The sequence below is a fragment of the Chiloscyllium punctatum genome, chromosome 4 (assembly GCF_047496795.1).
Source record: "Chiloscyllium punctatum isolate Juve2018m chromosome 4, sChiPun1.3, whole genome shotgun sequence".
NCBI classification, from domain to species: Eukaryota; Metazoa; Chordata; class Chondrichthyes; order Orectolobiformes; family Hemiscylliidae; genus Chiloscyllium; species Chiloscyllium punctatum.
Window position 1 is genome coordinate 99,243,780 of NC_092742.1, and position 24,398 is coordinate 99,268,177.

Consider the following 24,398-nt stretch of genomic DNA (forward strand, 5'->3'; position numbering starts at 1 on the left):
TTTCCTTTTTCACAGTGGAATATCTCTTTTGGTGTTGATTTAACAGTTTGAAGAAGTCTCTCACTGGCCTCTCTAAATCTAACCCATCTCCAAAGGAGCAGGACAACACCTATCCCCAAACCGACAGTATCAATAGTAACCACCATGAATGGTTCATATAAATTCAGGGCACACAGCACGGGTTTGTTGAGTAAGAAGCTTTCAGTCTCTTAAAAGATGCTGGCCATCTCCTGACCACACTATCTTAGTATTGTTTTTTTTTCTCTAACAAGTCCATCGGTGGAATGGCTACAAAGCTAACATTCAGTACCAACTTATCACACTTCTCCAAAAACATCATCATTCCTAATTTAGTGCTGATCCAGCAACACCCATCCCTGACCCTATGTTTGCCCTCAGTTTTTCCCTGACTATAAACTTTCAGAAAAGCCTTCCAGCTGAATTACACAATTGGGAACACCTGCCACTATTTGTTCCATTAGCCTCTGGAAAGTCGTTGGAAAATTTCTTCTTCTGAAAAGCATAACGTGGCTTTGGAAAAGACTGCCTGGGGAGACCAAGGCCAAGACTTCTTTAGCTTGGAGTGTTAAGGGACCCTGTCAGTATCTCTTGAGAAAATCTATTTTAGTTATAAATATGGCCCTTCCTACACCTTCAGTATATTCTTCCAGCTGAGGAATTGTGTTGGGGTCTACTCTGGTTATTAATATGCCCTCTCCATGTAACAAGCAGGACTTGGGAAAACCATCAGCTTTATGTCCAAGCATTCTAGGTGTTTAGGCTGCATTCCATTGGGTTGTTTTCCAGTGTGTGTAGGAATATCTGCACTTTTCCTGGAGCTAAATATTAAGGGTGCTGTTTCGTAAGTGGATTGTCTTACATCCACATAATGTATGGTTGGTTATTCATCCTACTTTGTCCTGGCAGTTTCCTCTCAATGATACCTACAGTTCCGTCAGGTCACCTTTCTGTTCTGTAATTTGATGTTCCTGGATCGTGGAGCAGCTCCCGGAACACAACGATGTCATCTAACATAGGAGGACCCCCCCACCACCCCCCAACCCCGGCCTAGCTACGAAAACCTTCCCCTTGATTAGTTTCAGAGGACCCCACTCCAGAATCTAATTCAAATGGACTGAAAAGGGGTACCCTCGTTGAGTGAACCCTGAGTTGTAAAACCAGAGAGATACTGGCCCTTTACCCCACGGCCTGATGATCATATTGAAGTCTGATAGTAACACTTTAAAGTCCCTTCTGAATGTGGGTGTAGCACCATCAAAACTGGAACGAGAGGAGGCCATTCAGCCCTTTGAGAAAGTGAGGACTCAAGAGTTGAGAGTGTGGTGCTGGAAAAGCACAGCAGGTCAGGCAGCATTCGAGGAGTGGGAGAATTGACGTTTCGGACATAATTCCTATTTGGTGTCTTCCCTTTTAAAATGTCAATTCTCCTGCTCCTGGGTTGCTCTCTGACCTGCTGTGCTTTTTCAGAACCACACATTCAGCCCTTTGAGACTGTGCTTCCATTCAGTACGGCCATGGCTGATTCTTTATCTCACTTGGTGCCTTGAAATATTCCCGCTTGGTGCCTTGAAATTCGATACCTATCTCTTTCTTGAATAGTGATTTGGCCTCCACATTCTTCTGTGGTAGAGAATTCTGCAGGTTCACTACAACCTGAGTGAAGGCATTTTTTTCTCATCTCAATCCTAAAAGGTCGACCCCATATCCTGAGACTGTATCCCCTGGCTCTAGACTCCCCAGCCAGGGAAAGCATCCTCCCTGTATCGAGTCTGTTCATCCCTAATTGCCTATATTTCAATCGGATCCCACTCATCCTTCTAAATACCAGTGAAGGTAGGCCCTGTCCAACCAATCTACCCTCAGAAGATAGTTATTGGGGATAGGACGGTATAATGGCTCAGTGGCTAGCATAGCTGCCTCACAGTGTCAGGGACCCAGGTTCAATTCTGCCCTTGGGCGACTGTCTGTGTGGAATTTGCATATTCTCCCCGTGTCTGCGTGGGTTTCTTCCAGGTGTTCTGCTTTCCTCTCGCAGTTATGTGCAGGTTAAGTGCTAAATTACCCTGTAGGGTGCAGGGATGTGTGGGTTAGTCATGGGAAGTTCAGGGTTATGGAGAGGTCTGGTTGGAATGCTCTTTGGAGGGTTGGTATGGGTCCACTGTCCTGTTTCCACACTATGACCCCTGGTATCACCCAAGTGACCCTCCACTGCATTCCTTCCATGGCAAGTTTTGTTTTAGTGTATCACATACGGTTTTAGTTTCCCTACCTATCTGTGGTCTTACCTGCAGTGAGTCATCCTTGCTTAGTAACTCAAATAATCTTATGCCTTCTGAATTGCCTGCTACTAGGATTTTGATTGGGTGTTATCCAGATTACCCATAACTTTCTGGAAAACAATAGACATAAAAAATAGGCATGTAATGGGTTAACTTCTCAACTGCCTTGGCAGTAATGATTCTCATCCCAGAGAGTGGCCTCTCTGAGAAACTCGTCCAGGGCCCCACACACTCGACCAATTCATGACTAAGCAGTTTCCCAGAAGGTTGTATTGGAATCAGGGCTGCAGGTTTTACTGCAGTTCAGGAGTTCCCCACAATCTGGCAATGTGTGACACTTCTTACAGAGCTGTGCTACATTCTTGTAGAGACATGGCCCACTCCACCAGAAGCCAGAACAAAGTTTGAATTTAAAATGGTCAGCTTAATCGCCGATTATCAATAGTTTTGTATAGATATTTATGACTGTACAAAGCTCAGTGTCAGAAACAAGGGAGCTGAATTCCTGTAATAACAAATAATGAATTAGCTTATTAAAGACAACATTTATTCAAATCAAGATTATTACCAAAAGATTTAAACTGTGCAAATATATACAATTAGTCTTGAAAAGTCACAATCACACAATTTCCAAACCTGAAATAAAACTCCACAGAGTAATGACTTTGGACAAATAACAGTTAAATCTATGGGGCAGGGGGGGAGAAAAAAACTAATGTGACGCGTTGTCCAAATGTTGGCTTGAGTAAAGTCACTGTGCATGCAAGCTGCTGGCAGTGAGATGTGTTCCTGTCTCAGTTACCACTGGCTGCAGAAGCTTTTCTGGAGACAGTGATAGTAGGTTCGGAATTCTCATTTAGGAACATTCCAGATTTTCCATTTGGTTTACAACTCATATCCTTTGATGAAAATGATTTCAGAGAAAGTGGTTGCTTCGGGCTGACTTTACATTCAAATCTAATACCTTTTCCAATTACAAACTGGGTCATGTAAACTTGCTCCAAAAATGGTGTCTCAGTCCAAGCAATTTGTTTCTTGTACATATGACATAAATGCTGCAGTATTTTGCTTTGCAAAGTTTTCTTTTCGTAAAGTCCAAGATATTTATGTGTCCAGTCAATGATATTATAAATTAATATTTTGCATAACTGCATCTTCAGAAAGGAGTTGAAAATAAAAATAAATAAAGGAAGAACAACTAAATGTCAAATCAAAGCAAAATACTGTGGACACTGGCAATCTGAAATAGAAACAAAAAGTACTGGAGAAACTCAGTTAACATTTTGAGCCAGGTATGACTCTTCTTCCGAACAAATAAATCTTTGTTTTAGCTGGAGGAGGGTGGGGAGTGTAAAATGTTGCACCCTTTCAATTCTTTCATAGAAAGATGTCAGAGGTAGGAGACAGCAAATTGGAGGTGACTGAATAGTAGATCAGTGACTGACCTGTGTGCAGAGTCCCCTTTGAATATGGAAAGGGGAGGAGGGGGAGATGTGTTTGGCAGCACGATCCTGTTGGAGGTGATGGGAACTGTTGGAGGATGAGTATGAAGGTTGCTGGGTTGGATCAAAGGGGAGTCACTATGATGATTCTGGGAGAAAGGGGAAGGGGTGACAGCAGATGGTGAAAAAGGACGGATACAATCGAGGCTCTGTTAACTATTAGTGGGGAGGAAATCCTCAGTTGATGAAAAAGAAAAGAAACATATCTGAAGCACTAATACAAGAAATTACAGAGCTTGAGAAATGGAAAATTGAGATTGGCTCTTTATAGGGACTGCAATCAAACCAGAAATGCAGAGTGGATGATCCATCTTGGCCTAATCCTAGGGCCTGTCTTCTATCAGATTCACTCAGGTGATATGAAGAAACAGGTGAGTATATTGGACCCTTCTTGTTACCCTTAGGATGTGAGCTCCACTGGCAAAGGTTGCCCTCCCCTAGTTGCCCTGGGGTAGTAACCATTATCACTATGGGTCAGGAGTGACAATATAGGCCAGACTTGAAAAGGACAGCAGTATTGTTTCTGGGAGGCAGCTGTAAACCAGATAGATGTTTACATCGATCATTGTTAATAAAATCATTCAATCCCTACAGTGTGGAAGCAGGCCATTCAGCCCATTGAGTCCACACCAAACCTCCAAAGAGCATTCTACCCAGACCCACCCAATCCCTGTATTTCCCTTGGCTCACCCATCTAGCCTGCACACCCCTGGACACTACGGGATAATTTAGAATGGCCAATCCACGTAACCAACACATCTTTGGATTGTGGGAGGAACCCGGAACACCCGGAGGAAACCCACACAGACACAGGGTGAATGTGCAAACTCCACACAGACAGTCACCTGAAGATGGAATCGGACCTGGGTCCCTGGCACTGTGAGGCAGCAAAGCTAACTACTTTGCAACCGTGCTGCCCATAATTAATGAGGAAAGCGTTTTATTCCAGATTTAATTTCACAAATTGAATTAAAATACCACCCACCCCCTGAAATGTCATGGTGGGATCGGAATGCACATCACCAGAACATTGGTCCCGGCCTCTAGATTACATTCCCCCAGCACTGTTACTACGAAGCCATCAATCCTCCTGACAACATTACAGCAATAGTACTGAAGACTTGTGCTCCAGAACTTGCCACTCCCCTAACCAAGCTGTTCCATTACACTTACAACACTGGCATCTACCTGACAATGTGGAAAATTGCCAAGGTATGTCCTGTATACTAAAAAGCAGGAAAGATTCAACCTGGCCAATTACTGCCACATCAGTGATGTGATTGAAAATATCATCAACTGTGCTATCAAGCAGTAACCTGCTCATCAATAACCTGCTCAGTGATGCCCAGTTTGGATAGATGTCAATGTTGTTGCTGAATAGCTCAACAAGTGGTCAGGTTAGTTCTGGGGCATCAACAATGTTGCATTTCCGTTGCTATTGCTTTCTAGCTTTGAGAATCCACTCTCATTCTGTGCTCAACTGCGGTCCAATATCTCAGCAATGCTTCACAGATGGGATGGAGAACCAAAGGATTTCAGGGAATTGATGAAGGAAGCAACAGCGACATGACAAAGTATTGCAGCAAATGGTTGGGATGTGTGACCTGAGAGTGTGGCAGAGATGAGCACAATCATAGCTTTCAGGAGGGAGTTGGATTGTTATCTGAAAAGGAAGAATGTGTAGGGCTTTGGGGAGAAGGGGGATGGAATACGGTGAATTGTTTGTTCACCGGCCAGAATGGCTTCCTCCTGTCCTGTTATCATTCTGTAGTTAAATCAACATACTTACTTACAATGAAATGGAAAGATCGAAGGTGTTTAACAAATACAGCAAGTGAAGTGGATCAAAAAGAATGGGAATAAAATGAATTGAGGAGATCCGACCCTTTGCATTACAGTATGATATGGTGTTGCAGTATTATCTAGTGTTACAGTATGATCTGGTATGACAGTATTACCTGGTGTTACAATGTAATCTGGTGTTACAGTATGATCTGGTGTTACAGTATTACCTGGTATTACAGTGTTATGTGGTATTACATTGTTACCTGATGTTACAGTACGATCGGGTGTTACAGTATTACCTGGTATTACAGTGTTATGTGGTATTACATTGTTACTTGATGTTACAGTACGATCGGGTGTTACAGTATTACCTGGTGTTACAGTGTTATCTGGTGTTACAGTATGATCGGGTGTTACAGTATTACCTGGTGTTACAGTATGATTGGGTGTTACTGTATTACCTGGTGTTACAGTGTTATCTGGTTTTACAGTATTACCTGGTGTTACCGTATGATCTGGTGTTATATTATGATCGGGTGTTATAGTATTACCTGGTATTACAGTATGATTAGGTATTACTGTATTACACGGTGTTACAGTATGATCTGGCATTACAGTATGATCTGGTGTTACAATGTAATCTGGTGTTACAGTATGATCTGGTGTTACAGTATTACCTGGTATTACAGTGTTACGTGGTATTACAGTGTGATCTAGTGTTACAGTATGATCAGTGTTACAGTATTACCTGGTGTTACAGCATGATCTAGTGTTACATTATGATCGAGTGTTACAGTATTACCTGGTGTTACAGTATGATTGGGTGTTACTGTATTACCTGGTGTTACAGTGTTATCTAGTGTTACAGTATTACCGTATGATCTGGTGTTACAGTATTACCTGGGGTTACAGTGTTACAGCACTGTTGTGGGTAGAGATGTCACACTTGACCAAACTGACAGATTTTCTGAAATCATCAAAAACATCACAGTTCTCTCATTTCAACCCCTTAATTCTTCCAATCAAGTTCAACAATGAGTTTGTCATTTCATTTCTATCACATCATGGGCTGTGAAGGTTTGCTAACACTGTGCAATCTAAACAGAGATTCTTTTTTAAAATCAGTCTATGGAACACCGCGCACTGTTGGTGTACACAATACAGCTTTACACAGTCCACACGTTACAGGCAATCAGAAAATACAACATAGTCACACAAAATACCCCCAGCTTAGTCCTTTGCAGATCAGAGGTCGCATAGTGCTGCCTGCCCTTCTAAATATGTAAACGCAATGATTCATTTTTTGTGACAAATGAAATTTGAAGCCACGCTGGTGAACCATCTGCAATGGCTTGGTGTGTCCACCTCTGGGAGATATTGATCCACCACTGCGACTGGAATGGATACTTTGGACAGCATACTTTTTAAACAGAAACACAATTGCGAGACCGGCTTGTATCAGGAATACAGGGAAGATACAAATTCATCATCTGCATCACCAGCCCCAGAGTGTAGAATCTCCTATCGATTTCAAGACCATGTGTCAAAACAAGACTCTGGGTGATGTGTAGAGAATAGGAATAAATGCAGTTCTTGCTGAAGGCAGCGAGCATGTAACATATGCCCCTGCATTATATATGGGGCCTTCTCATACAGTCATGTCTGTCAATGGATCACAGTACTTAGGAACCTCTAGAATTGAAGGTCCTTGTAACAATTTATTGAGGTCAGAAAGAGTAGATATAAGCTGAGAGAAGGTGTGGGAATCTAGCTATACACTGCCACCTACTGGAAAAGTCAACAACACACAGAGGTACCAAAGAGAACCGACAATGGCACCACACTGTTTGCAAGCAGATCCATGTGACAAAAAGACAGTGTGTGTGGAACTGTATCCCACTGAGAGTCAGTGTGAATGGGTGGGAGCTGTACCACAGTGAGTCAGTGTGTGAATGGGACTGTGTCCCAGTGAGAGGCAGTGTGTGTATGGGACTGTGTCCCAGTGAGAGGCAGTGTGTGTATGGGACTGTGTCCCAGTGAGAGGCAGTGTGTATGGGACTGTGTCCCAGTGAGTCAGTGTGTATATGGGACTGTGCCCCAGTGAGAGGCAGTGTGTCTATTGGACTGTGTGCCAGTGAGACGCAATGTGTATGGGACTGTGTCCCAGTGAGAGTCAGTGTTTATATGGGACTGTGACCCTGTGAGAGTCAGTGTGTATATAGGACTGTGTCCCAGTGAGAGGCAGTGTGTATATGGGACTGTATCCCAGTGAGAGGCAGTGAGAGTGTGTGGGACTGTATCCCAGTGAGAGTCAATGTGTATATGGGACTGTGTCCCAGTGGAGAGTCAGTATGTGTGTATGGGACTGTGTCCCAGTGAGAGTCAGTGTGTGTATGGGACTGTGTCCCAGTGACAGCCAGTGTGTATATGGGACTGTGTCCCAGTGAGAGTCAGTGTGTGTATGGGACTGTGTCCCAGTGACAGCCAGTGTGTATATGGGACTGTGCACAAATGAGAGTCAGTGTGTGTATGGGACTGTGTCCCAGTGACAGCCAGTGTGTATATGGGACTGTGCACAAGTGAGAGTCAGTGTGTGGATGGGACTGTGTCCCAGTGAGAGTCAGTGTGTGGATGGGACTGTGTCCCAGTGAGAGTCAGTGTGTATATGGGACTGTGTCCCAGTGAGAGTCAGTGTGTATATGGGACTGTGTCCCAGTGAGAGTCAGTGTGTGTATGGGACTGTGTCCCAGTGAGAGTCAGTGTGTATATGGGACTGTGTCCCAGTGAGAGTCAGTGTGTGTATGGGACTGTGTCCCAGTGAGGGTCAGTGTGTGTATGGGACTGTGTCCCAGTGAGAGTCAGTGTTTGTGGGTCCAGCGTCCATCTCTTCTTTTGGTACAAACCTTGCACCTGGAGCATTGACCCTCTGAGGACAGAGTGACACATTCCTGTGGAACTATGAAGTCTTCCAGCATCTTCATCGCAGGCTGCAGCCCTGGATCAAGGCGATGAGGCAGTCTGGAGAACCAGCCTGGAGCAGAAACGGGTGTTCGAGCAGCTTAATGGACGTGGCTCTCTCTGTCACATCGTGGACAAGCATGCAGCTGATGAAGTCCCTGAGAATCGGGGAGACCTGCAGGAGAAGAAACATCAGGAAGCAGTTAATGAGCAATCGGAGCAGAGGGGAGCAGCAGCCCAGTTGGAATTCCCTACCGTATTGACTTCACAGAGGCACCTGAGGATAGCAGAGCTAATTCCCACCTGCGGCTCAGGGGGGAAAACTGGGTGGCTGGGGTTTTGGTGACTATCAGTTGAGGGGGTGACTTGCAGGCGCCGAGAGTGGTGGGGGTGGAGGTGGGGGGGTTGTGGAACAGGAAGAATCCACAAAGAAATGGACAAGGACAAACAGAACAGCCAATGGTCTCTTGGTCTCAGAACAGAGGAGGAGGCCATTGACCTCTTTGACACCATTCAACAAGATCAGAGATAATCTTCTAAACCATTTCTCTCACTATCCCTGTATTCCTTGATGCGTTTAATATGTGAAAAAAATCTACTAATCTCGGTCTTGAACATATTCAATGACGAAGCTTCCAAGGTCTCTGGTGAGGAGTATCCCATAGTATCAGCTCCACTGAGTGAAGAAATTCCTCCCCAGCTCTGTCCCAAAGACCCCTTACTTTGAAAGCCCCCTGATTCTAGATCCTAGCCAGGGGAAATATTCTTCATGGATCCTCGTGTTTTTACATTTGAAGGAAATCACTTCCCATTCATCGTCTTGAGCTTGATGTCAGTGGTGGGGAAACTACTGGAGAAGATACTAAGGGACTGGATTATACCCATTTGGAAGAAAATGGGTTTATCGATGATAGGGAGGATAGTTTTGTGCAGGGAAGGTCATGTCTTACAAACCTAATAGAATTCTTTGAAGAGGTGACAAAGTTGATTGATGAGGGAAGGGATGTGGATGTCATAAACCTGCATGGCGTTTGATAAGGTTCTCCATGGTAGGCTGATGAAGAAGGTGAAGTCACATGGGGCCCAGGGTGTTCTCGCTAGATGGATAGAGAACTGGTTGGGCAACAGGAGACATAGAGTAGTAGTGGAAGGGTGCTTCTCAAAATGGAAACCTGTGACCAATGGTGTCCCACAGGGATCCTTGCTGGAACCACTGTTGTTTGTGATATCCCATAAATGATTTGGAGCAAGGTGTAGGTTGCCTCATGAGCAAGTTTGCAGATGACACTAAGATTGATGAGAAGCAGATCGTGAAGGCATCTGTCAGAGAATACAACAGAATATAGATAGATTGGAGAGTTGGGCAGAGAAATGGCAGAAGGAGTTCAATCCAGACAAATACAAGGTGATGCATTTCGGAAGATTCAATTCCAGAGTGAACTATACAGTAAATGGAAATGTCCTGGGGAAAATTGATAAAGAGATCTGGGTGTTCAGATCGATTGCTCCCTGAAGGTGGCAACTCAGGTCAGTAGAGTGGTCAAGAAGGCATACTGCATGCTTTCCTTCATTGGAGGGGGTAGTGAGCACAAGAGTTAGCAGGTCATGTTACAATTGTTTAATACTTTGGTTCGGACACATTTGGAATACTGAGTACAGTTCTGGTCACCACATGACCGAAAGGATGTCGATGCTTTGGAGAGGGTGCAGAGGAGGTTCACCACGATGTTGCCTGGTATGGAGGGTGCTTGCTATGAGGGGAGGTTGAGTGGATTAGGATTATTTTTATTGGAAAGAAGGAGATTGAGGGAGTACTTAAATAAGGCCTACAAATTCATGAGAGGTGTATTTAGGGTGGATAGCAAGAAACGTTTTCCCACAATGGAGGACTCAATTATTAGGGGTCATGAGTTCAAAGTGAGAGGGGAACAGTTTAGAGGAGATATACTTGGAAAATTCTTTACGTAGAGGGTGGTGCTGCCTGGAATGTGTTGCCAGCAGAGGTGGTAGAGGCGGGAACGTTAGCATAATTTAAGATGTATCTCATCAGATACATGAATGGGCAGGGAGCAAAGGGACACAGGCAGCAGGTTTAGATAGAGGATCTGGATCGGCGCAGGCTTGGAGGGCTGAAGGGCCTGTTCCCGCACTGTAATGTTCTTTGTTCTAAACTCCAGAGAATATATTACCGGTCTATTTCATCTTGCTCTTCGGATGATCTCTCCATCCAAGGAGTTAGTTCAATGAACCTTTGCTGCACTCTTTCCATGACCACTATTTCTTTCCTGAGGTAAGGAGATATGGGTTTCATGGTAGCTCAGTGGTTAGCAGTGCTGCCTCACAGTGCCAGGAACATTCTTCCTGTGTTAGTGCAGGTTTCCTCCAGGTGCTTCAGTTTTCTCCCACAGTCCAAAGATGTGCAGGTTAGGTAGATTGGCCTTGGGAAATGTGGGGTGAGAGGGATGGGGTGGGTCTGGGAGGGATACTCTCTGGAGAGTCCCTGTGAACTTGATGTTCGAATGGGCTGCTTCCACACTGTGATGATTCAATGCAAAAGTGCACACAATATTCCAAGTGTGGTTTCACCAAGGTGTTATTTAATTGCTTTAAGATACCTTTGTTCCCACACTTAAATCCTCAAAAATAAAGACCAGTATGTTACCTCTCATCTCAGTGACAACTGAGGTTTTGCCACTTGTTCGGTGGGGGGGGAGCATTGGAAGGAGTCGGGCAGTAGTTTTGGAACAAAGATGAACAGCATACTGGAAATATTTTATTGGGACAAAAGCACCAAAGATGAAGGATGATTAATAGATTGGCAATCTTGTAGAAAGTGGGGGTTAGGATATTGGCTAGGGATATGCAGGGAGACCACAATGTGACTTGATAAGGACTGGCACATAGCTGTATGCACACAAATGCTGCAGTACGGTAGATTGTAGGTGTAATGGGACTCCTTACATTCTGTACTGAAGGAAGTGTAATGTCCAATCTGAATGGCAATGCATGTAATGTATTCCCATCACCCAGGGCAGCACTCTCTGAGTATCCTGTAAAACACCACGTGTACACAATCTGGGCAAACCAGAACAGCCAGTTAAACCCTAGTAGCAAGCTCAGTATTGACTGCCCCAAACAGTACCTGTTCCACAGGGAGTGCCTGTGTGAGAAATTCCTTCTGATGCTTTAGCTCCATGTATCTGTGGAATCTGTGTCCAGTGTCACTATGTGTGGCACTGTACAGCACTCAGTACAAATGCCCCGATCTATCCCAGTCTGGTACAGTGAGTGTGGACTCCGTGTGCAGACATAGTCTGGGACAGTGACTGGGGTAGAACATAGACAGAGCATAGAAAATACAGCACAGAACAGGCCCTTTGGTCCACGATGTTGTGCCGAGGTCTAATCCTAATGTAAAATATAGTAATTTAACCTACACACCCCTCAACTCACTGCTAACCATGTGCATGTCCAGCAGTCACTTAAATGTCCCCAGTGACTCTGCTTCCACCACCATCGCTGGTAACGCATTCCATGCATTCACAACTCTCTGCGTAAAGAACCTACCTCTGACATCTCCTTTATACCTTCCTCCTAATATCTTTAAACTATGACTCCTCATACCTGTCAAACCTGCCCTGGGGAAAAGTCTCTGGCCATTGACTCTATCTATTTCACTCATTATCTTGTATACTCAATCAGGTCTCCTCTCTTCCTCCTTCTCTCCAGAGAGAAAAGTCTGAGCTTATTCAACCTTTCTTCATAAGACAAGCCCTCCAGTCCAGGCAGCATCCTGGTAAACCTTTCTTTGCACCCTCTCCAAAGCCTCTGTATCTTTCCTATAGTAAGGTGAGCAGAACTGGACATTGTATTCCAGGGACTTGTAGAGCTGTAACAAAACCTCGCAGCTCTTAAACCTGATCCCCTTGTTAATGAAAGCCAAAACAGCATATGATTTCTTAACAACTCTATCCACTTGGGTGGCAACTTTGAGAGATCTATGTACTTGCACACCCAGATCCCTCTGTTCCTCCACATTGCCAAGAATCCTGTCTTTAATTCCTATATTCAGCATTCGCATTCAACCTTCCAAAATGCATCATTTCACATTTATCCAGGTTGAACTCCGTCTGCCATTTCTCAGCCCAGCTCTGCATCCTGTCTTTGTCGCAATGCAGTAGCCCTCTATTCTATCGATGACACCTCCAAATCTGCAAATTTACTAACCCACCCCTCAGCCTCCTCATCCAAGTCATTTATAAAAATTACAAAGAGCAGAGGCCTAAGTACAGAGCCCTGTGGAACCCCACTCAATACTGACCTCCAGGCAGAATACTTTCCATCTACAACCACTCTCTGCCTTCTGTCAGCCAGCCAATTCTGAATCCAGATAGCCAAATCTCCCTGTACATAGAACATAGAACATAGAACAATACAGCACAGAACAGGCCCTTCGGCCCATGATGTTGTGCCGAACTTCTAACCTAGATTAAGCACCCATCCATGTACCTATCCAAATGCCGCTTAAAGGTCGCCAATGATTCTGACTCCACCACTCCCACGGGCAGCGCATTCCATGCCCCCACTACTCTCTGGGTAAAGAACCCACCCCTGACATCTCCCCTATACCTTCCACCCTTCACCTTAAATTTATGTCCCCTTAAATTTCTGTATCCCATACTTATTCACTTTATGAATGAGTCTACCATGGGGAACCTTATCAAGTGCCTTGCTGAAGTCTATATACACCACATCAACTGCTCAACCTTCATCGACCTGTCTTGTCATCTCCTCAAAGAACTCAGTAAGATTTGTGAGACATGACCTGCCCCTCACAAAGCCATGCTATGCTTTGCCAAATAGTTATAAATCCTATCCCTCAGAATTCTTTCCAAAACTTTGCTGACCACAGACATAGAACAGTGAATTCCAAGCTTCTTTGTTGAAAGCACTGTCCACTGTTTTTACGTAATAGCTCCCTCCAACCCCTACCTAAAGAATAATACTAAGTATTTAAATCTGCTGCTATCAAATTTCTGAATTATCTAGTAGAAGAATATTTAAAATCTTATCAATTTTATACATATTAGGAAACAGTGTCACTTGTGCATTCAGCTGGATGTAGTGAATCAGAGATGAAAGTAATGATTGAGACAGACTGAGACACATATCCCCTGTTGTGTGATCCACAGTTTGGGTATGAAAGGAGGGTCTCGATGTGCGGGATGAGGCTGCAATACTTCATCAATAGACGTTTTGTGGACAGCGTTTGGAAACATAGCTGGGACAGTGATGCTGAGGTGTTGTGAGGCAGTGTTACATACTTCCCCATGTAGGAATACATAGCAACCCCAAGAAGAATGGGAGAGGGAATCATCACTGATCTAATTTTTGTTATTTTGATGCAAACTGAAGGTATCAGGATAGTGCCAGAGCTTTTCTCCTGATTAGAAATAGGCCATTCAGCCCTTCGAGCCTGTCCCACCAGAGAACAGTACAGCACAGTACAGGCCTTTTAGACCTTGATATTATGCCGACTTTTTATCCTACTCTAAGATTAAACTAACCAAGCACCATTCATTGTACTATCTTCTGTGTGCATATCCAAGAGCTGCTTAAATGTCCCTAATGTAACTGACTCTACTGCCACTTCTGGCAGTGCATTCCATGGACCGACCACTCTCTGTGTAAAGAACCTAGCTCTGACATCTCCCCTAAACCTTCCCCCAATCACCTTAAAATTATGGCCCCTCGTGATAGCCATGTCCACCCTAGGGAAAAGTCTCTGGCTATCCACTCTAACTGTGCCACTCATCATCTTATACACCTCTATCAAGTCACCTCTCATCCTTCTTCACTCCAATGAGAAAAGCCCTAGCTCCCTGAACCTTTCTTCATAAGACATGCCCTCCAGTGCAGGTAACATCCTGGTAAATCTCCTCTGCACCCTCTCTAAAGCTTCTATATCCTTCCTATAATGAGGCATCCAGAAATGAACACAATATTCCAAGTGTGGTTTAACCAGGACTCTATAGAGCTGCAACATAACCTCATGACTCTTAAACGTAATCCCCTGCTACTGAAAGCCAACACACCATATGCCTTCTTAATAACTCTATCAGCGTGGGTGTCAACTTTGAGGGATCTATGAACATGGACCCCAACATCCCTCTGTTCCTCCAAACTGCCAAGAACCCTGCCTTTAACCCTGCAAACTGCATTCATACTTGACCTTCCAAAATGAATCACTTCACACTTTCCAGGTTGAACTCCATCAGCCACTTCTCAGCCGATTTCTGCATCTTGTCAATGTCCTGTTGCAACCTACAACAGCCCTCCACACTATCCACCACTCCACTAACCTTCATGTCATTGGCAAACTTACTAACCCACCCTTTCACTTTGTCATCCAAATCATTTATAAAGATCAGAAAGAGCAGAGGTCCCAGAACCTATCCCTGTGGAACACCACTGGTCAACAAGCTCCAGGCTGAATACTTTCCATTTACTACCACCCTCTGTATTCTATAGGCCAGTCAATTCTGTATCCAGATAACCAGATTTCCCTGTATCCTCTGCCTCCTTATTTTCTGAATGAGCCTACCATGGGAACCTTATCAAACACTTTGATACAATCCATGTACACCACATCCATTGCTCTACCTTCATCAATGTGTTTTGTTACATCCTCAAAGAATTCAGTAAGGTTTGTGAGGCATGACCTGCCCCTCACAAAGCCATGCTGACCATTTCTAATCAAACTATCATTCTCCAAGTAATCATAAATTCTGTCTCTCAAAATCCTCTCCAATAATTTGCCCACCACAGACGTAAGACTGGTTGGTCTGTAGTTATCCCTATTTCCTTTCTTGAACAGGGGAATAACATTTTCCACCCTCCAATCTACTCCAGTGGACAGTGAGGACACAAAGATCATTGCCAAAGATGCAGCAATCTCTTACCTCACCTCCTGAGTATGGCCCAGGGACTTATTTATCCTTATGCTTTTCAGATTTCTAGCACATCCTCCTTGTTAACATCGACATGTTTGAGCACATCAGTCTGTTTCAAACTGTCCTCACAAACACCAACGTCTCTCTCAGTAGTGAATACTGAAGCAAATTATTCATTAAGGACCTTTTCTACCTCCTCCAACTCCAGACACACATTCCCTCCACTATCCCTGATTGGCCCTACCCTCTCTCTGGCAATCTTCTTGTTCTTCACATAAGTGTAAAATGCCTTGGGGCATTCCTTAATCCTACCCACTAAAGCATATTCATGCCCCCTTCTAGCTCTCCTAAGTCCATTCTTCAGAGGGTGATAGTAGATGGGAAGTATTCAGCCTGGAGCTCAGTGGACAGTGGTGTGCGATAGGGATCTGTTCTAGGACCTCTGCTCTTTCTGATATTTATAAATGACTTGGATGATGAAGTGGAAGGGTGGGTTAGTAAGTTTGCTGATGCCACAGAGGTTGGTGGAGTAGTGGATAGTGTGGAGGGCTGTTGTAGGTTGCAATAGGACATTCAGTTCAATTTAATGAGATAATGGATGATCTATGGCCTAACCCTATTTTTTAAAATTCACTTGCAGACTGGGGCATCACTGGCTGTGTCAGCATTTATTTCCCATCCCTAGCTGCCCTTGAGAAGGTGGTGGTGAGCTATCTTTATAAGCCACTGCGGTCCATCTGCTGTTGTTTGATCCACAATGCCCTTAGAAAGAGAATTCCAGAATTTTGACCCAGCGACAGTGGAAGAATGGCAATACATTTCCAAGTGAGGATGGTGAGTAACTTGGAGGGGAACTTGCAGGTGGTGGTGTTCCCATGTCTCTGCTGCCCTTGTCCTTCTAGATGGAAGTGGTCATCGGTTTGAAAGGTGCTGTCTAAGCATCTTTGGTGACTTTCTGCAGTGTGGCTTGTAGATGGTACACACTGCTGCCACTGAGTAGTGGAGAAAGAGGATTTTTGTAGATTTGGTGCCAATCAATCAGGAGCAAGAGTAACAGGGTAGTTATTAGAGAGACTTTAACTTCCCCAATATTGACTGGGAATACTATAATTCAAGTAGTTTAGATGGGTCAGCAGGAGGGTTTTCTGACACAGTATGTAGACAGGCCAACAAGGGACAATGCCATATTGGATTTGGTACTGGGGAATAAACCCAGCTAGCTGTTAGACTTGGAGGTAGATGAGCACTTTGGCAATAGTGACCATAATTCGGATATGTTTACAATAGCATTGGGCAGGGAAAGAGGTTTAACTGGGGAAAGGCAATTATGATGCGATTAGGCAAGATTTAGGATGCATAGGATGGGGAAGGAAACTGCAGGGGATGGGCACAATTGAAACGTGGAGCTTATTCAAGGAACAGCTACTGTGAGTCCTTGATAAGTACGTACCTGTCAGGCAGGAAGATAGTTGGTGAGAGAGGGAGCCATGGTTTACTAAAGAAGTTGAAGCTCTTGGCAAGAGGAAGAAGGCGGCTTATGTGAGGATGAGGCATGAAGGCTCAGTTAGAGAGCTTAAGAGTTAGAAGTTAGCCAGAAAAGATAGGGCTAAGAAGAGCCAAGAGGGTACATGAGAAGTGGTTGGCAGATAGGATTAAGGAAAACCGTAAGGTACACCAGAAATAAAAGAATGACTAGAGTAAAATTAGGGCCAATCAAAAATTGGAAAGTTGTGCGTGGAATCTGAGGACATAGGGGAAGTGCTGCATGAATACTTTTTGTCAGTATTCATGTTGGAAAAGGGCAATGTTAGTGAGAACACAGAGATACAGGCCACAGGATTAGATGGGATTGAGATTGACAAAGAGGAGGTTTTAGCAATAAGACCCCTGAGCCGGATGGGATTTAACCTCGGATTCTCTGGGAAGTCAGGGAGGAGATTGCAGAGCCTTTGGCTTTGATTTTGATGTCATCATTGTCGACAGGAGTAATGCCAGAAGACTGGAGGATAGCAAATGTTGTCCCTAGTTAGAAGAAGGAAAGTCGAGACAACCCTGGTAATTATAGACCAGTGAGCCTTACTTCAGTTGTGGATAAGGTATTGGAAAAGGTTATAAGAGATAGGATTTATAATCATCTATAATTATTAGAGAGAGGCAACACGGTTTTGTGAAGGGTAGGTCTTGCCTCTATAACCTTATTGAGTTCTTCGAGAAGGTGACAAAACAAGTGGATGAAGGTAAAGCGGTTGATGTGGTGTATATGGACTTCAGTAAGGCGTTTGATAAGGTTCCACATGGTAGGCTATTGCACAAAATACAGAGTTTCAGGATTGAAGGTGATTTCGCGATTTGGATCAGAAATTGGCTAGCTGAAAGAAGTCAGGGTGGTGGTTGACGGGAAATGTTCATCCTGCAGCTCAGTTACCAGTGATGTGCCGCAAGGATCTATTTTGGGGCCACTGCTGTTTGTCATTTTTATCAATTATCTGGATGTGGGCGTAGAAGGATGGGTTAGTAAGTTTGCAGATGGCACTAAGGTAGGTAGAGTTGTAGATAGTGCTGAAGGATGGTGTGGGTTACAGAGAGACATAGATAAGATGCAGAGTTGGGCTGAGAAGTGGCAAATGGAGTTTAATGGGGAAAAGTGTGAGGTAGCTCAGTTCGGCAGAAATATCAGGAATGCAGAGGACTGGGCTAATGGTAAAATTCTTGGCAGTGTAGATGAACAGACAGAAGTTGGTGTCCAGGTGCATAAATCCCTGAAAGTTGTCACCAAGGTTGATAGGGTTGTTATGAAGGCATATGGCGTGTTGGCATTTATTGGTAGGGGAATTGATTTTAGGAGCCATGCGGTCATGCTTCACTGTACAAGACACTGGTAAGGCCGCACCTGGAGTATTGCGTGCAGTTCTGGTCACCGCATTATACGAAGGATGTGGAAGCTTTGGAAAGTGTTCAGAGGAGATTTATTAGGATGTTACCTGGTACGGAAGGAAGGTCTTACAAGGAAAGGCTGAGAGAACTGAGGCTGTTTTCGTTGGAGAGAAGAAGATTGAGAGGTGACCTAATCGAGAAGTATAAGATAATCAGAGGGTTAGATAGGGTGGACAATGAGAGCCTTTTTCCTCGGATGGTGAAGGCTAATACGAGGGGACATAGCTTTACATTGAGGGGTGATAGATTTAGGACAGATATTAAGGTAGCTTCTTCACTCAGAGAGTAGTAGGGGTGTGGGACGGCCTGCCTCCAACAGTAGTAGACTTGCCGATGTTAAAGGCATTTAATGGGCATTAGAAATACATATGAATAATAATGGAATGGTGTAGGTTGATGGACATCAGATTCTTTTCACAGGTTGAGCAACATCGAGGGCCGAAGGGCCTGTATTGTGCTGTAACGTTCTATGTTCTATGTTGTTTTGTCCTGGATGGTGTCAAGCCTCTTGACATTCCTGATTTGTGCCTTGTAGGTGGTGGATAGGCTTTAGGGAGACAGGACATGGGTTACTCGCTGCAGGAACCTAGCCTCTGACCTGCTCTAGTAGTCACTGTGTTTATGTGGCAAGTCCAACGGAGTTTGTAGCCAAGGGTAATCCCAAAGATATTGATAGTGGGGGATTCAGTGATGGTAACACTATTGAATGCTAAGCGGCAGTGTGCTTAGATTGTCTCTTATTGGAGATGATGATAGTGTGGCATTGGTGTGGTGTGAACGTTACTGCCTTTGGTCCATATCCCTTAATACCTTTGCTGAATAAAAATGTATTTAAAATTGACTAACCCTGCATCCACTAGTGTTTGTGGAAGAGAGACTCACTCCATTAATGGGGGGCTCAGCCCACAGTGTGTCACAGGGTGGAATCCATCTCATCAGAACACATTCTGATCTCGGCACCAACCCCTATTCCAGTTACACATTTTTAACTCAACTTAGAAAGTAGTTTCTGATATCTAAAGTTCTGGCACAAGATCGTGAAGGAGCTCAACTTGAAAGTAGTGCCTCCCTAGTGATGTATTCACTAGAGTTGATTTGTCTGTCTACCCGGCAGAAGTCCCTCATAATTCCAACTCTCTCACTGAAACCCATTCCTCTCTAACTGACTCACTCCCCTTCACCACTGCAGGCTTCTGCACACTCAGCATTGATTCTCATCCTCCCCATTCTCTCACTGACTGAACTATATTGATATCATGACTCTCATCCCCATCTTCGTACAAGTCCCATCTCAGGGTGTGTTCATCACCGTGCTCCAAATCCCTGTAGCCTTCTCAAGCCCTGGACCTCCTCACCCTCCAGTTCTCTGAATCCCACCCTCCCTTTGCCTCATTATTGCAAAGAAGCCTTAACAGCCACAGCCTGGTATTTACTCCTTAAACCCCCTCCGGCAGAGGAGAAATAGATGCAACATTATACCAATGCTTCCATCCCCCACTCCCTCCCACCAAGGTTTTACCATTTAACAGTGGGTGAAAGAGCTGTCCAACTCATTCTCCCTTTCCCCAGACATATAGGTCTCTACTCTGATTAACTTTGACTCAGAAACAGTCCAGTACAGAATAGATTTTTTGTAAAATATCAACGGCATCTGTAATCAGGTTTAAGAATGCTTGATAAGGTCTTTTAAGCATTTGCATCAATTGTTAAGGGGTCAAATACAAATTTCTTAGCCTAAAAGAGATACTGGCTCACAGGGCCTGACACCCCTTGGCCTGGAGACAGTGCCAATCAGAAGGAAGTTAAAACCAAAACCATGCAGCTTGTAGGCGTAAAGGAAAGCTGCGAGTAAAAGGGAGATGTTACAAGCAGGAGAGCTGAGTGTGAAGGTCGTCAGCATATGGATGCAACCATGAAGAGAAAGTAGGCAGAGATAGAAGGATAGGAGGGAAGAAAGAAATCCCTCTCAGTCAGTTTTTCTTGATGATAGAAATGAAGACAGCAGATCGACAGGTACTGTGTGTGCTGGCTAAAAAGACTCAAAACCTGGAACACGATATGATTAGAGAGATGAATGCATGAGTCAAACACCGGCACGGGAGAAGTGGGCTCCAGTGTGTGTGGAACTGGAACCAATAGTGGGAACACTGGAACCATTGGAACAGTCTCCACCTGAACCACACAGAGGCCACTGTTTTTGCCAGCTGCCTGACTAGAGGAATAGAGAGGACCTTACACAAAAACAGTGAGACCAATGGATCAAATTTGGGAAGATATGGTTATGTAAAAGAGAAGACAAAACAGAAAGCTATTATAGCAGGAACTGATAAGCACACAGGAAGGGGTGGAGAGCTTATATCTGAAATTAAACTAGAGAACATGGAATAAAAAATATATGAATTGAAGATTGTTTATCTGAATTTACATAGCATTCAAAATGAAACAGATGGACTGGGAGCACAAATAGAAATTATTAAGTACAATCTGGTAGCCGTTACAGAGACATGAATTTTGCAGATCGAATATTGAAAGATATAGGACAGTTACAAAGGACAAGAAGTGGGGAAAAGGTGAAATATTGGTTTTGAGCCTTAATTGTGGTATTAGTAGAACAGAGTGTTGACTGAATTTCAGGAAACCAGTACGTGGAAGCAGTTTGTGTCGAGATGAGAAATGATAAAAAGAGAGCATATTCTGTAACAGTAACCACAGGGCAACGGATTGAAAAGGAGGAAATAATACAGCTCATTAGAATGACACTGCAGTAATCCTGGGTGATTTAAATTTGTATATAGATCAGAAAGAATCAGAAGAGCTCATAGAATGTTTTTAAGATAACTTCTTAGGACAGCATGTTCCGGAGCCGACCAGAACAGTAGACCTGGTACTGGGCAAAGAAATATGACTAATGAATGATTTTATAGTGAAGGTACCCATAGTCTGATGGAATTTTATATTTAGTTTGAGGGAGAGAGGAGTGGGTCAAAGACTGTATTTTAAACTTAAATAAGGCCAATTTGGAAAGCATGAAAGCAGAGATGGCAGTAGTGAGTTTACAAAAAATGTTGAAGGATGAGCCAACAGAGATGCAATGGCAAATATTTAAAGGGGATATTTCAGAATAGACACATTCCAAAGAGTGATAACGGGATGGGGATCGCAGCTGTGGTTAACTAGAAAGTTTAAGGATAGGACCAAACTAAAAAAAAGGTATATGTAATTGTTCAAAGACAGATCGCAGATCAGAAGATTGGACAGAATATTAAAAATTGACGTGGAGAAAAAGTTGCTGCAGCTGAGATAAATTAAGAAATGTAAGTGAGGGAGTGAGGAACTCAGGAAAATTAGAACAGCCAGAGAAGTGATACCGAGTAAATGGTTGGGACTGTGGGCTGACAAATACCTGGGTCAAGATGGACTTCATCCTAGGGTCTTAAAGAAAGTGGCTGGTGAGATCGTTGATGTGTTGGCTTTAATTATTCAAAACTCCCTAGATTTGGGACCCATCCTTCCTGGGATCTCGGTGTCAGGGTATTTAGAGCACTGACCTTGTGTTCCAGCTTCGGTCTGGGGGGCAAGTTGTCCCGCAGCAATTTCATAGCCTCGACAGGAGAGTCACTGAAGTAGGGGGGCTCTCCATCAATCATCTCCACCACCATGATGCCCAGTGACCAGATGTCCACCTACAATATGAAGGAGCATTTTACTACTTGTCTCCATTCTCAGGTTCCACCAACAGCTGTTGCCATGCCCATTATGTTGGAGAGCACTTTACAACAACGTACCAGCACCAACATGGCAGCTCAGGTTCTGGGCAGTGGAACTATGGATACTCTGTGCCAAGCGTCCACAAGGCAACACCCTCCCATCGCATAAAAACTTCAGCCCATTTTGTTTTTTTTATTCATTTTAGGATGTGAATATCGTTGGCTGGACAAGCATTTATTGCCCATCCCTAGTTGTCCCTTGAGAAGGTGTTGGTGAACTGCCTTCTTGACCCGCTGCAGTCCTGGTGTTGGTTGACCCATAATGCCCTTAGGGAGGGAATTCCAAGGTTTTGATTAGATTGGATTCCCTACAGTATGGAAACAGGCCCTTTTGGCCCAACAAGTCCACACCAAACCTGCTGCGCTTTTCCAGCAACGCATTTTTCAGCTCTGATCTTCAGCATCTGCAGTCCTCACTTGCTCCATACCGAACCTTCGAAGAGTAACCCACCCAGACCCAGTCCCCTACCCTATATTTATCCCTGACTAATGCACCTAACACTATGGGCAATTTAGCAATTCACCTGACCTGCACATCTTTGGATTGTGGGAGGAAACCGGAGTACTCGGAGGAAACCCACGCAGACACGGGGAGAAGGTGCAAACTCCACACAGTGGAGTGTGAAACAGACAGTCACCCAAGGTGGGAATCAAACCTGGATCCCTGGCACTATGAGGCAACAGTGCTTAACACTGAGCCACCATGCCATTTGACCATTGAAGGAACGGTGATATAGTTCCAAGTCAGGATGATGAGTGGCTTGGGGGGCAACTTGAAGGTGGTGGTATTCCCATGTATCTCCTGCACTTGTCCTTCTAGGTGGAAGTAGTCGTGGGTTTCGAAGGTGCTTTCTAAGAATCTTCTATCGTGTATCTTCTAGATCTTTGATCTCAGCACTGCACTCGTGGTCAGAACAGGGTTCTAATGTCTGTTCAGCCCAATGTCATCTGACTTTCCCTCTAGGTAAAAACAATGACTGCAGATGCTGAAAACCAAATACTGGATTAGTGGTGCTGGAAGAGCACAGCAGTTCAGGCAGCATCCAACGAGCAGCCCAGTCACGTTCACATGTTGACTCCAACCCTGAGCCAGAGATTTGGTCCTTCATCCCCTTATCTTGCTACTTTTCAAATCTCGCCTCTGGGATCTACTGCCCCCAAGCCTTGCCCTAACACGTCTGTGTTTGTCTTCATTCTAACTCTCCCATCCACATTCCAGGGTAGGATTTCACCTCAGTTCAGCCCATAACTGGCCTCTGAACCTGTATCACCATTCCCATTATTGCTTTTCAGACTGGAGACCTGTGAACAACGGTGTGCCACAAGAATCGGTGCTGGGTCCCCTGCTTTTTGTCATTTATATAAATATCTATGATGTGAATATAGGAGATATGGTAGTAAGTTTGCAGAAGACATCAAAATTGGTTGTGTGGTGGCCAGTGAAAAGGTCACCTCAGAGTACAACAGGATCTTGATCAGATGGACAGATGGGCTGAGTAGATGGATTTTAATTTGGCAGTGCAGTGACACAGTGCTGAGGACCCAGGTTCGATTCCTGCCTCAGGCAACTGTCTGTATGGAGTTTGCATATTTTCCCTGTGTCTGTGTGGGTTTCCTCCAGGTGCTCCAGTTTCCTCCCACAATCCAAAGATGTACAGGTCAGGGTGAATTGGCCATGCTAAACTGCCCATAGTGTTAAGTGCATTAGTCAGAGGGAAATGGGTCTGGGTGGGTTACTCTTCGGAGGGTCAGTGTGGACTTGTTGAGCCAAATTGCCTGTTTCAACTCTGTAGGGAATCTAATCAATTTAGATAAATGTGAGGTGCTGCATTTTGGAAAGGCAATTCAGGGTAAGGTCCTGGGGAGTGTTGCTGAACAAAGAGACCTTGGAGTGCAGGTTCATAGCCCCTTGAAAGTAGAGTCACAGGTAGATAGGATAGTGAAGAAGGTGTTTGGTATGTTTTCCTTTATTGATCAGAGTATTGAGTACAGGAGTTGGGAGGTCATGTTGCGGAAGTACAGGATACTTTTAGAATAGTTAGGTCACTGTTGGAATACTGTATTCAATTCTGGTCTCCCTGCTATAGGAAGGATGTTGTGAGACTTGAAAGGGCTCAGAAAAGATTTACAAGGATGTTGCCAAAGTTGGAGGGTTTGAGCTATAGGGAGAGGTTGAACAGGCTGGGGCTGTTTTCCCTG

General features: G+C 44.3%; 1 protein-coding gene across 1 annotated transcript in view; it reads right to left on the minus strand.

Annotated features, from left to right (window-relative positions):
* Positions 1-2,862: 2,862 nt before the first annotated feature.
* Positions 2,863-24,398, minus strand: part of LOC140476578 (serine/threonine-protein kinase PAK 4-like) — a 78,545-nt gene continuing 57,009 nt past the window's right edge. Inside the window, exons 8-9 of the mRNA XM_072569389.1 lie at positions 21,981-22,115; positions 2,863-8,720 (exon numbers count right to left, since the gene is read on the minus strand). Coding sequence (XP_072425490.1) covers positions 8,565-8,720; positions 21,981-22,115 — 291 coding nt within the window. The 3' untranslated portion in view covers positions 2,863-8,564. The remainder of the gene's footprint in view (positions 8,721-21,980; positions 22,116-24,398) is intronic.